Source organism: Rutidosis leptorrhynchoides, chromosome 11 (genome assembly GCF_046630445.1).
Source record: "Rutidosis leptorrhynchoides isolate AG116_Rl617_1_P2 chromosome 11, CSIRO_AGI_Rlap_v1, whole genome shotgun sequence".
Taxonomy (NCBI): domain Eukaryota; kingdom Viridiplantae; phylum Streptophyta; class Magnoliopsida; order Asterales; family Asteraceae; genus Rutidosis; species Rutidosis leptorrhynchoides.
This window is the reverse complement of record NC_092343.1, coordinates 83,211,689-83,226,896: the sequence shown is the minus strand read 5'-3', so window position 1 is coordinate 83,226,896 and position 15,208 is coordinate 83,211,689. Positions and strand designations below refer to the sequence as shown.

Sequence of the window (15,208 nt, the reverse complement as noted above, 5' to 3'; positions counted from 1 at the left end):
TCGACTGTGTCTGTATGTTATAAGTTTTACTTATCATTTCTTGTTGGAAAATTACCTGCTTATCATTTCTAGTCAAGACACGTTTTACTGCATTGATTGCATGAATAGTGTATAGACAAAATTCATATCCTAGCATATTTGTTACTATAAACTTTTCCTGACAGCTTTCGAAAATTCTTCCGTAATTTGCGGGATCCCTTGTGCTATATATAGGTATTCTAGGTAATTAGAATATCATCAGATATCTAAAAATAATTTCATATCGAAAATCCTTTATCTAAACTGTATAAGATGAATTCCGCATCTAGTTCGAATTCCTCAGATTCTGACAGCTATTCCGATATGGATTTCCATTCGAGCTCCGAAAGCAGTGTGACCGGAATGGATCAACCAATTAGCCGTCATCTATTCTGGATGAATTGGGGATGGGTTCGTAGTCTACTAAATCATTGGAGAAAAGAAGATGGTGATCCTTTCCATCCACCAAATTTTCCTCTTGGCGAAGAACCTGAAGCACTTACCGGCGAACCTGTTCGTAATACCATTTTCTCTCTCATTTCCAGAGTTTCTCGTCATGACTATATACTATCTCGAATTTCAGATCTTATTTACCCAATCGTCCGAACCACCGATCATCCCGGTATAATAGAAGAAGTCAACGAGCTTCGTGCTCGGGTAGTGGCTTTGGAGAATATGGTGCGAAGGTTACAAACACCAGTAGCAGCACCAGCAGCATAACCAGTACCACCATCATCAACACCAACAGGATCATTACCACCACCAACAACCACATCCGCATCACACGCCTCAATATCACAAACTGTACCTCGGATATCAACATCATACGCACCATAGATATCAAGGAGTATCAACAACAACAAACGATGAAGTATGGATTCATAACTTCATCGGAGAAACATTCTACGGCGATTATGTAATTTCTAAAGTATAGAGATTATCTATTCTAGCCTTAACCATAAATCAGATAGAGTAGAAACCCTGATCAGAATGGTGTATGATTTACAAGCTAGACTTGCTATATCACAACATCAACGGTACCCTTAGCCTCACCAACACAGTCAGTGCTGTGAACATCGTTAGAATCGTCAGCACCTCTAACATCACAAGCTCCATCAGTTCAAGAATTACCGTGGAAATCATTACGAATCAACAAGGAATATATTGTATCAATGAGTTATGAAATATTAACTCAATTCCTCTGAAGAATTTATATGTATATCTTATATATATAAATTTTTAAAACCATAGTAAATCTTTCTGTACTAAGCTATTATGTATGGAACTTAACTACTCGGTTAATTCATATTACTAATATGCTATGATGTACATTCTTCGTTAGCGACTTAATCATCGTTAACTACAATCTCTGTTTCAATTCAATAAATTCCATTTCATAATAAACCAAGTGTATTATTCAATTACATAACTGATTTTACATTTTTGATGTACTCAAAACTTTTCAGAAAACATAATCTGTGCCTTGTAAGGTTCACATAAATTCCACGAGCACCAAGATCCTTCACCAAGGAATATCAATAAGAATAAATAATGAAGTATTGATTTCATTAGTAAAATACTCCGCGAAGATTATGTAATCTCTAATGTTTTAGAGATTATTCATTTCTAATTCAAGCCAAAAATCAAATGAGCTTAATATGATATTAACCCATTAAATCTGTATTACATCTGAAGAAATATACATACATATATTTTCATAAAGATTGTAATGAAAATTCTTTTGTACAAAATAGTAATTGTGAAATCTTTAACGGGTAGGTAATACTCGGGAAATATATAAGTTCACAATTAATATGTTACACTATACATTCTTTAACTTTGATTCAAAAATTATTAACTATGCTCACAACGATATAAAATCGTTTTCATACAAATTCAATTACATATTCTGATATTGACGGATCAGAATCCAAGTCATAACTCTGAACCAGTGACATCATTCTTAGATCTCTACATCTTTCAAAGTTATACTTTGACTTCAAAATTGTGCAAGATCCTTCAGCATTGTTTTTACCGAAAATAACCTTGTAATTCCTTTTCAAAGTATCCAGTATTATCAACCATTCAACCAGACAACGACGACCTTTCAGACTTGTAACTTTAGCATATAGGTTTTTGTTACTGGGGAACCTTTTATGTTCCACCACATTAGCAGTAGATTTACCAACAACTCCATTGATCTTTGACCTTTTGAAAAATCCTTATACTCATAGAAACCGTATCATGTACTCATCCACATCTTGTAACAATAATTTCCATACCAACTACCGGAAATTAGCAATCAGTATTTTGAAATCTTGCAGCATGTCTACGCCAACAGTTATATGTGTACATATAACGTCTATCTCCTGGACTTACATACTTCGAATATGAAGTTTCTGAAAAACACCCCAAACTGTGAAACTAGTTCTCTGAATTTTAGAAAAATGCTGATGAAGCAGCAAAAACTATAAATGACCTTAACAGTCAAAAGTTTGATGATAAAGAATAGTATGGTGGTAAAGCTGAGAAAAAGAGAAGGTTTGGAACTGGAAAACGGATTGAGCAAAGTATGAAGGAGGTTGTGGATAAATCACAAAGACTGAACCTGCCTTCAAAGAATCCAAATGATTCAGTGTCTACTGAAATCTTTAGCAAATACCTTGCTCCTTACTCCATAACCTTTACAGACAATATTCTTCATCATCATCTTATCTTGAATATTCTAAGATATCAACGTATCTTTCATTATAAATATCCTCAATATTTCTGAAGATAATTTCGTAACTATCTGAAATTATTCATTCCTTCACGCTATCTGTGTTACACCATAAAAGAAACTATTTTAGTTTCTAAAATCTGAAAAATTCGAAAAAAAATTGGATGTTTTGAAGTAATGTTGGGAACTGAAGCATGAATTAGTATAATATAATGACACTTGATCAACGTGATTATATTACAGTAAGTCATGCTGAGTTTCTAATGGAACGTGATAAAGGTTCACAGATTCCACCCTCATCATGTGTCATGTTACACGACTCTTACATTCTAATCTATGAACATATAAAGAAAATATTTTTCTTGATGATTCGGTCTTTTCCAGATATTCTGGTAATTTGACAAATCAAGATCGTGCCATTACAATTTCTTTCTTAGAACGTTAGTATTGTTTATCCAAAATTTTATACCTACGAATTCTGGACCATTATTCGCTTGACTTAAAGTCGGGAAGAGAAAACGAAAGCATGAAGATCCGAAATATAAAGGAGAATATAAGCCCGATAACAACCCCAAAATTTACAAACCGTGTATATCAATGCGTATAGCAATATAAAGACACGGGAGAATGAAAAACACTATAACCCCAAGGTAATGGTAGAAGAAAATAACTTCCTCCGGTGGTAGATGAAAAAGAAGAATGACAGATATGAAAGTTAGGAGTATATCAAGAATCAGAACTGGATGAAGCATTTCACAATCTTTTAGAAGTATGAAATGAGGAAGAAGATGTAGGAGTGGTGAAAATAATGAGACGAAAGGGGTTAATTTATAAGCGAAATAACAGACAGAGCAATCGAGGCAGGTGACCTCATTTAATTAAAGATCTTAATTTCCTTAAATTCTGAAGAATCAAATCTTATTTAGATTATGAAGACTTTCTATTCCTTAAATTTCAGAAATCAATCGCTACTACGTCAAGAGATAAGACGCATCTCTATTCTCTATTTCACTTTATTACGATAACTTCCCTCATACGCTTCGAGTAATTGGATTGTTTTATCCATATTATTCAACGGTGATAAAACTCTATTTATCGACTCATATTAGTAATAAAAATATTTTTATTGTTAGCCATGACGACCTCACTCAAATTTCGAGACAAAATTTCTTTAACGGGTAGGTACTGTGATGACCCGGAAATTTCCGAACAAATTAAAACTTTAATCTTTATATTATTCCGACACGATAAGCAAAGTTTGTTAAGTTGAATCTCAAGAATTTTAAATTATGTTCATACATTCATTTAACCTCGACCAAATTCCAATGATTCACGAACCATTATATGAACGGACATGATTATATATGTATATGTGTATATATTATAACTTGAAAACGTTAACAAAGTATTAGACGTATAATACTTTACACGAACGTATTTGTTTTGATATATGTTTAATATAATTATCAACGAAATTAAAAGATAATATCAAATGATTGATTTATCAGATACATTGTGTGATCGTGAGTCTCTATTGAGAGGTCCAATTTGATTTAGGAAACCTTTCCTTTTTAACGATATTTGGAATAAATGGTAAAGTGACCTACAAGTAAGAACAAATATGTCAATTAACAATTACTGGACAAAGGTTAGTAGAGATTAACTTTCAACACAATGATTGTCTCGTGTCACTTGATAAAGTTAATTATTTAGTTTTCTTAATATTGAAAACGTTTTACGACATAGATGAAACATTTTAAAGAATGATTTTGAATATAACTAATTCTGGAAAACTAAATTATATTTATTCGATTTAGTTCAAATATATGAAAGCGTTCTTCGAAATAATAGATTTTTAATTATTATAACGTTTCGATAAAAGATGTGAATGTAATTAGTTTTAGAGAACTATAGTTATTCGATTTAGTATGGACACGTTTTTCGATATAATAGAATTTGATTGTTAAAATATTTGTATGGATTTTCAATGATATGAAAATGAAAATAAAGATAAAATAAAGGTTTTTAATGAGCACTAAAAGACTACAACATTTCATCTCAAGATTTCAAGTTAAAATGATGGAAATCACTAAACCTGCGCACTTGCACGAGAAAAATCATAACTAAATCATACTGACTCAAAAAAGGGTGATTCTGATGTCCAAACGTCCATAACTCAAAAATCTACAACTTTCGTGAAGACACCATATGCGGACCGCGTACTTATCTACGCAAAACGCGTAATTTTTGTCGACATAAAAAGTTTGTCGACATAAAAAGTGATGGCGGCTTACCTTTTTCTTAAATTAGGCACAGTTTATTATTATCAGTGTTGTAGATCTCCCGAGATCTCCTCGAGATCTCCCCCGAGATCTCGTTTTTAGAAGGCAATCGAGACGAGATGTTCATCTCCCGAGATTTCTCGGTCAACGTGGTCAAACTTAGTCAAAACCATGATTTCTCGGATTTTCTTGCTAATTTGTAAGATTTTCTTGTAAAATTCGTAATTTCTAAGATTTTCTCGCTCACTTCTTGGATATTTTATAAAATCTCGTAAAAACGAATATAAATATGCATATATTTATGTTTTTATGTATATTTTTATTAAAAAAACTATAAAATCAACGTAAGTCAACGCCCGAGATCTCCCCGAGATTATTCCGAGATGCCGAGATCTCCCTAAAAAGTCCAAACGAGATCTCCCCGAGATCCGAATTCTCCAACCTTGATTATTATTATATTATATATTATATTATTATATTATTATTTTATATATATATATATATATATATATATATATATATATATATATATATATATATATATATATATATATATATATATATATATATATATATATATATATATATATATATATATGAACGAAGTACTTGTGATTAGGAACTTAAAAACACGCACACACTCACATAAATAAATCACTCTGTATATTTCCTAGCTTGAATTTTAAATTAGTAGTATGGTACTGTAACATGTGATACACGGGTATTTTAATTCGGGTTACAAACCGATTATAACTAAGGAAACTATGAGTTATTGCCAAGGAGGTTATGGGTAATATTCGGGGATATATTTATGAATCAAACCTAGTGTTTATCATCTCCGTTACGTCTACGTACTTTCCTACAATATTGAATCTTAATATTGATATGTAAGTACTTATATTTTATCTTTTATATAATAATTGTGTATCCATGTCTAGTGCTCGAGTATATATATATATATATATATATTTATACATGCTTGTATGCTAAATTTCGTCGCTAAACAGTTTATAATGAATCACGAATTAAATACATATATTACTGGTAAAAGGTATATTATATACATGTTTTTGGAAAGCTAGCTAAAAATCAATAACTTTTCATTTAGATATCGAATAGTTTCGATGAACGGATTAAAAGATATAAGCAACTGAATTATGATTGACGTTAATTGAAATTGCTTTTGAATCTACAATTAAGATTTAAACAACTTGTTTACGAGATTGATAAAATGGATTTTTAAATATTACCAACTGAGTAAATGAATCCTTATATAAGGCACGTCTCGTTTTGTTGAACTAAAGTCCGAATGACTTTTTGAAATGACTTTTGATAAATTTTTGTATGTCGATCTCGAGCATTAGGGTTGTGATACACTATCACCAGACCTAGCTTGACAGACTTTTATTGACCAACATATGTTCTCTAGGTTGAGATCTACGATTATTTGATAATCCGAGTTTCGGTCACATTACGATGAACAACTTTATATGCTGCTAAGGTGAGTTTCATATGCTCCCTTTTTAATTGCTTTTGCAATCTATATTTTTGGGCTGGGAATACATGCACTTTATTTTAAACGCAATGGATACAAGTACATACTAAATTCTACACTGAGTTTAAACCGAAAATCCCTTAGCTTTGGTAACTAGTAGCTGCCAGTACATAGGATATGGACTGGTGGGCGCGAATAACAGTATATGGATCCATAGGGCTTGACATCCCCGTCCGAGCTAGAGCGCTAGCCTTTTAACGGATGTGTGTTATTTGAGTTTAGAACACGTTGGTTTACGTGTATTAAAACGAATGGGGTATTTTTTTATCATTATAACGTTAAAGCTTAGTTACCAGGGTGCTCTGTTATGTAGAATCTATTGATAAACATTTCTGAATGAAACAACTGAAATCTTGTGATCCACCTTTATAAACAGATTATGCGCAACACTAAAACTATGAACTCACCAACCTTTGTGTTGACACTTGTTAGCATGTTTATTCTCAGGTTCCCTAGAAGTCTTCCGCTGTTTGCTTATATGTTATACAAGCCATGTGCATGGAGTCATACATGATTTATTCAAGAAAACGTTGCATTCACAAAATCATCACCATCTATCTTATTTTGACTGCATTGTCAACGAAAGTACTATTGTAAACTATTATTTACGGTGACTGTTTATATGTAGAAATCATCAGATGTCGAAAACCTTTGATTTAAATATTCATTTATGGTGAGCCTTTTCAAAAGAATGCAATGTTTACAAAACGTATCATATAGAGGTCAAATACCTCGCAATGAAATCAATGAATGACGTGTTCGTCCATATAGATTTGGAGCGATCGTCACAGAATCACTCATGATGTCCCCCCTTATATTATAAAAATGGTTGTACAAAATTAGTTTAGTCACATATAAGTACATTTTTCACCTAACCAAACTGGAGGGACTTAATGACGTACGTCACGCCACGACGTATCGCGTGCAACACGTGGCGCTTTTCTTACACAATAATAAACATCGGTATGTTAAGCTTATAGAAACATTGTCAAGTCAACGCCACACCATTGGTAGCGTGGCGTACCTGGGAGTTGACTTGTTATTGCTGAGCTGGATCAATGTCCTAGATATCAGGTACGTGGAGGATGTGGAGTAGGTTGTAGGCATGATTAGAAGATTCTAGAGGCACTTATTTGTGAGTGGTTACCTAAAGTAGCAGTTATTGGAAATAACCGCCGTTTATCTATCTATAAATAGTGACTTAAAGCCTCATTTAGAGGCTAATCAGCATTCACACACTCTAATCTTCTCATCATTCTTACCTTGGAGGCTCGACAAAAGACAAACAACACCACACCCTTCAAATCCAAACTAACCAGAGGAACACCTTCCGAAGGTTAGATCGCTTTTCATTCACTTGCACTTAATCCGAACTTTTTTGGTTTGATTAGATTTCTACAAGAACTTTTTTACTATAGTAGGCGAATCAAACAATAAGCGCAATAAACATATCTAACGAGTTTTCATCCTTTTAATCAGACAACCTATTATTATCTATGTTCTTAATTAATTTAGGATTATAGGGTTTTTAATATCTTCGACAAAATACCTTTAAAAAAAATATCTTCGACAAAATGAGCTATTTAGGATTTTAAAACAAAATATCTTCGAGATAAGGAGACAATATTGGCTTAGAGGACCTTGTCAACCACGTGGTCATGATTTTCCGAAACATATGGGAGGCGTTTTGTCAAAGCTTGGTTCGATAATTATAATAATTGGATAAAGTACAGTGTTAAAGTAGATATGCCATTTTATTTGTGTTGCTACCTATTTAGAGATCATATTGAGTACCAAGGTGGTAATGAGGCATTTGTTACTGAAGGGTTCAATGGTTGGCACAAGACAGAGAGATTTAAAAATCATATTGGTGTTGTTAACAACTTTCATAATATAGCACTACAAAAGTGTGAATCCTTAGTGAGACCAAATTAATCTGTTTTCACCGCCTCACATAAACAAGATGAAATAGTGAGAACTGATAATCGAATTCGATTGAGTGCTATAGTTTCAGCTTATGGATTTTGTTTGAAATGCGTGTTACCATTCCGTGGTCATGATGAGACAGATGCGTCACTTTTTAAAGAAAAATTCTTAGATTTGATGAAGATTGTATTAAATCTTGAAGACAGAGGGAAGATTGTGTTAAGTCTAGATTTGATGAAGAGTGTTGGTGGGTTTTTTCTAGCTCCTTGCTAGAACGTCTTGACTAATAAAATTTCGCTATTCAAAAAAAAAAAAGAGGGAAAAAATCACTAATCAACAATATTATGAGGTTGAGTGTTTAACATCGTCATGGATATGAAAATTCAAATGAGTTTGATTATCGTTTTAGTGAAGCTAGTACCGAGTTACTTAGTTGTATGGCGGCGTTGAATCCACGTGATTCATTTTCAATGTTTGATACATCGAAAAAGGTTGTGTGAGTTTTATAAAAAATTTCAATAGTTTGGAGATGAATGAGATTGAAGAACAACTTGACATGTACTATAATAATGTCCGAAAAGATCAAAGATTTGCTACCTTGATCGGTATTTCCGACCTTGCTAAATTGATGGTGGAAACAACAAAATATTTATCTTTTCTTTTGATTTATTGGGTATTAAAGCTAGCATTAGTTTTGCCAGTTGCCACCGCAACGGTTGAAAGATGCTTTTCGGCGATGGAAATTGTAAAGTCAAATTTACGCAATCATATTGGGGAGGAGCTTTTAATGCTTGTGTAATTTGTGCGGTTGAAAGAGAAATTCTCTCAAATGTTAAAGATGAAGATGTAATTCAACGTTTCAAAAAGATGTGTCACCGCAAAAGAAGGTAGTTTTGGGGACTTTTCAAACATATTTTGTGTAGTTTTTTTTGAAGATATTCATTTGCGGAGATATTGTGTAGTTTTTGGGTAGATTATGCACAGTTTTACTGTTGTTTTTGAGCTGTTTATGCTACTGTAGCAAGTGCAGTTTTTATGTTGTATATGAACTATCCCTTGTTTAGAATTTAACGATGAATTTAATTTATCATAATAATTGTTGCAAATTTTTTGCCTCTAATAATAAATATCTCTAGTCCCGCCACGGAAACCTCAAAAAATACTCTATTACTATTAAAAATGGTAGCAAACCACAAAGTTAATAGCTAACCAATCACAACCACAAGTAAATGATCCAAATCAAGGACCCCAGACTTCTTAACACAAGTGAAGATTTCTCCCCCTTCGAACTTCGTTAACATGTATTTCTTCAAATAATTTAATGCGTTCATTTAGGTCGGCATCAATACTTTCCATCGTAGAACTATCACTAACTTCTAAAAACTATATATTTATTTAAAAAAAAAAAAAATTGTAAAGTAGTTCAAGGTCCGTGGTCAAAGGGCCTTTATATTGGTTGTTAACTATCTAACATGATGAACAGCTTGTTTATTCATTTTATATATTAGTATTCAATAATATTAAATATTATGATACAAATTTATTATAAGCTAATCTTACATCTTACATAATTAATTATAACAATGATTAATTACTGGGAACTGATCATATGTAGAGGCCGGTCGCCCTCAAGTGCAGCGAGTTGAGCGTGCTTCATGACCAATGCGTTATACATCTCTATAATCAGCTTCTCGTCATGTTTCTTCATAGGTCTCATTCCAAATTGGGACATATTGATCCCTGCACCACCGTACATGTTTATCGCTCCACCACTAATCATAAGCGAATTTGCCATCTTCATCATCATTCTCACATAACCATCATGAACTTTATTAATCAACTTCATGGGATTAAACTTTAACTTCAACTTTACCTTAAGCTTTCGTGGCATCCGTATCTTCCACGACCAACTTTGTCGCTTTGATCCAAATTCATCGATGCTGGCGGCGAGACGACTATAACTATAGCCTCTTCGCCGCCAGGATCCTTTTATTCCTCTGTACACTTTGTTCCTCAACTCACTCATTTTTTAGGATTTTTTCTCTTTTTAGGTGCAAATGGAATTTGGGATGACAGGTTATATGTCTATAAGTAAGTGCTTTATTAATAATGTATTTAAAAACCTATTTGACCTTTTATATGTCTATAAGTGCTTTATTAATGTATTTAAAAATTATTTGGCCTTTAATGTAATCGATCTCTCACCAACCTTGTATTCCTTTGGTTATTAGTTCAAAGCTTAGGAGACGTCTTTAAGGTGTGCAAGATAGATTGTCTTATCGAATGATGTTTAAAATTTTGAAAGGGCTCAAAAGTTAAAAATTCTTCATATATACTTGTTTTGCTATTTGTCCAAGTATGAAAAAAGAAACTTACACCGAAAAACAAAAGGATTTTTTTTTTTTTAATTTCTTCTTTCAACACAAATTATCCCAAGTCATACATCAATTGAGAGGACTCGGAATAATGGTAATTTTTTAGTTAGTATTATCATATTACATGTATTGAAAAGTTTAATGTGTATAAGGGTCATTTTTTATATCTTAAATAAGAACTACAAACTAATAAGACTACTGTTATAATAATAATAATAGAAATATGGATAGTCAATTATGGTAGGCTAATAAAGTTGTTGAAATAAACAACTAGATGGATGCAGTAGGTGAACGGTGGATTTGATAATATCAATCAACACAAGTGAGGCCAAAATATTGTGAAGACTTTTTGATTTTCTACTGCACATAACACCTTCTTATTTTTGTATAAATAGAGATGAAAGAAAGCTCATTCATTGTACCATTTCCCACACTTACAAAATGTTTCTTTCTTTCTCTCCATTATCATCTTTGTTCTTACACTTCATTATTAGTATTCTTAATCGAGAATCAAACCACTAAAGATAGTTATAAGCATACTGAATTATAACAAATCAAACCACTAAAGGTAGTTATAAGCCTACTGAATTATAACACGTTATCAGCACGAAGTGCTCCGTATAATCAAGGTTTATCTAAGCAAGTACAAGTCACTAATCAAGGCAAGTGTTTAAGTCCGGCAGTACGCTGCTTCGGACCGGTGTACCCTGGGAACAGACGCAGAATCTGTTTAAGGGAATTGTGTCAAACACAAGCACAGTTCAACCTTCAATTCGGTTAGATCGTTCTATCTTTCCGGTTTATGATTACATGATCATTATATGAATATTATGTTTGTGTAATCTGTATGTCTTTAGTTTCGTATATGCAACTATTACTAACAAACTTAAACAGAATCGAGTTCTACGAAACTGAGATGGCTTAATAATCGGATTAAATGCTATTTAAACTGAAACGTTTATAACCAGATAGCATGCTTCTGTATGTTTATAATTAACGAGATTTTGTATATGTTCTAATAAATATGAGCCTATGTGTTTCGCTTTTGTATAGTGCAATCTAAATGAAAATTGCCTTTAGAGGATTACTAATGAATATATTATATAATATCTTGTTATAAACATAAGTTTATTTATCATGGTACTCGTATGTTAGCCAACTGTTTTTGAAAGAAAAATAAATTGTGGACTGAATGGTATAACCTATTTTTATACGTTTATATGTTGTGATTAAATAAATAATTTGTAGATTTATCTTATCATGTAAACTTACTGAACTCCGTCACGACATATTTGTGAACAAATTTAACATCAGTATGCCTCTAATTTGCTCCCGTTATATGATCGAAATTAATTTATCATGTGCTCATGTGTTAGTTGTTAATCTTTGCAATATAAACAACAACTGTTTTCGATCAATTTTTATTTGTTTTAGATCCACTATTTGATTTATAAATTAGTGTTATCTTATTGCTTATAACCGTTGTTGAAGAATTTAATGTGATAGAACAGATTGCTCAATTGCATGAATAAATAACTTATATAATGTTATTTAAATGACTTGTTTCTATTTGCTAGTGGAGAAACATATTTTATGATAAATAAATGTGATGATCTTTGAGACTATAATATTTAATTATGTATATGTTCTATAGGGGATTTGGTGAACTGTCAAATCAAATCAATGTATGATAATATATCCATTATAACTGATCAAATGGGTGGAAAACAATAGTGGATCCTTTAATATGTTATATCTTAAGTTTGCTAATGGCCATGTAATTTTGTGCAAGAAAGGAAATTATATTTGAATATTAAAATAGCATATTGTGGTTGGGATAGGAGTCGGTATTTGTCAAAAACCACATATTCGTTTTATGTTCAACTGACACACACACACACACACACACACACACACACATATATATATATATATATATATATATATATATATAAACATCCAACTCTCTTTTGCGAACCAGAAGAAAATTGTTCATATAAGATTAATGTGGCGTAGGCGACATGTGATTAGTATAGTATATTTTTTTAACACATGTTATGTTCATGATATTAAATATTCGACATGTTGTCTTATATTTGGTTTATATTGTTAGAATTTGTTACTAACAATTTTGATTTCCAAGATCAACTTTGTTTTCAACTAATTTTCATCGCTTCTTAATACGGTTCATTCTCATGTTGAGAAACCTGAGAAGTTCACTCGTGTAAACTTTAAAGGTTAACAGTAAAAGATGTTCTTTTAGCTGACCACGTTGAACCTTGCGAGGTTCTTGACTGAACCTTGCGAGGTTCTTGGTTGAACCGCTCTTCAAGTTAATGAAACGGAAGATGATGCTCAAATTGTGAGCGCGATTAAAGTTTGGAATCATTTGAATTCCTTGTGCGTAACTATTTCTTGAATACATGAATATCTTATTTAGCTCTACAAATAAGTCCCAAAAGAAAAGAAAACGAGAGTGAATCTGTTGAAAAATCTTGATTAAATAAACCCTGAGCTACCTTGAGACTTGAATGGTTTGAATTTTCTAAGATGCCTAGCTTGTTATGTATCACTCATAAATAAATGGTTTTAGACCATAACGCATATGTTTATCAAGTGTTATCTTTTATATACTTCAGATTGTAACTTGTTTGCAAGTAATATAATTTGATTATCTTGCTGAAATATAACTCATTATTTGTTTATCTTATTTGAAGTTTTAGTATGAATCCTGCTGAAATAGAACATCAATTAAATTGTAAAGACCTATGTATTGTAGATAGTAGTAACATACACACTATGATAAAAAGCGCATACGATGAAAAGAGCAGCGCATATGATTAAAAGCGCATATGATAAAAGGCGCATATGATGAAAAGCGCAGCGCATATGATAAAAAGCGCATATGATGAAAATCGCATATGATGAAAAGCTCAACGCATATGATTAAAAGCGCATATGAAAAAAACGCATATGATGAAAAGCGCATATGATGAAAAGCGCAGCGCATATGATTAAAAGCGCAGCGCATATGCTTAAAAGCACATATGGTGAAAAGGATATATGATGAAAAGCACATATGGTGATTAATGAAAAAGCACATATGGTGATTAATGAAAAGCACATATGGTGATTAATGAAAAAGCACATATGGTGATTAATGAAAAGCACATATGGTGATTAATGAAAAGTACATATGGTGATTAATGAAAAACACATTGAGAAAGAATCACCAATGTTTCTTGAAAGAATTCAAGGTGATATATATGGGGACATGCAAATTTACATGCTGCGATATTATTTCACATTAGACAAAGTGCAACTCATAAATATTCTCCCCTACAACTTGATTTTGACCGAGAGCCAAATATTTTCAACCATTAGAAAATTTGATTGTGCAGTGTATGTTCTAGTTACACAACCACAACGCACTAAAATGGGTCCTCAAAGGAGGATGGGGATATATATATATATATATATATATATATATATATATATATATATATATATATATATATATATATATATATATATATATATATATATTAAATATGAATCATCTTCAATTATAAGATATATTGAACCTATAACGGGTGATGTTTTTACAGCACGTTTTGTTGATTATCATTGTTCCCTAGATTAGGGGGATAAATGAAAAATAAAGAAAAAGATATTTCATGGTGTGAACATAAATTGATGTATCTTGATCATCGCACAAAAGAATGCAAAATAAAAGTTCAAAAATAATGAATATGCAAGAAATTGCAAATAAATTACCCGATGCATTTACAGATACAAAAAGGAGTGACTAAATCATATATACCAGCAGTAAATACTTAAGCTAGAATTGAAATTCCAAAAGCTGGCAATAATGTCACTCACGAGTCTTCGCCACACCAGAAACGTGGGAGACCAATTGGTTCAAATGATAAAAATCCTTGAAAAATAAAATCAGCTGATAATGAGGTAAAAAAAATTGTTCAAGAAGAACCACAAATCAATACTCCTTCTGCAGAGGAGATTGATGATGTCAATACGGAAATTGCAATCAATTATGCACATTCAAAAATATTATGGAACCGAAATGACATGAAAAATCTTGATGAGATATTTTCATATAATGTTGCATATGACATCATGAATGATGATGATCCAGAACCAAAATCTGTCATGGAAAAATAGACACGATTGGGATCATTGGAAAAGAGCAATACGAGCTGAATTTGAATCGCTCAATAAAAGAAAAGTTTTCGAATCTATTGTTCTCACACCTAAAGATGTGAAACATGTGGAGTATAGATGGATTTTTATGCGAAAATGAAATGAGAAAAAT

The 15,208-nt window shown here is 32.0% G+C and overlaps 1 protein-coding gene across 1 annotated transcript; it reads right to left on the bottom strand.

The window, feature by feature from the left end:
* Positions 1-10,091: 10,091 nt before the first annotated feature.
* On the bottom strand, positions 10,092-10,526 carry LOC139874722 (uncharacterized). Its single transcript, XM_071862128.1, has one exon. The coding sequence runs from the start codon at positions 10,524-10,526 to the stop codon at positions 10,092-10,094; it is 435 nt and encodes a 144-aa protein (XP_071718229.1).
* Positions 10,527-15,208: the final 4,682 nt, after the last annotated feature.

Coding starts and splice junctions, on each gene's coding strand:
- LOC139874722 (XM_071862128.1), bottom strand. CDS start 10,526: ATGAGTGAGTTGAGGAACAAAGTGTACAGAGGAATAAAAGGATCCTGG.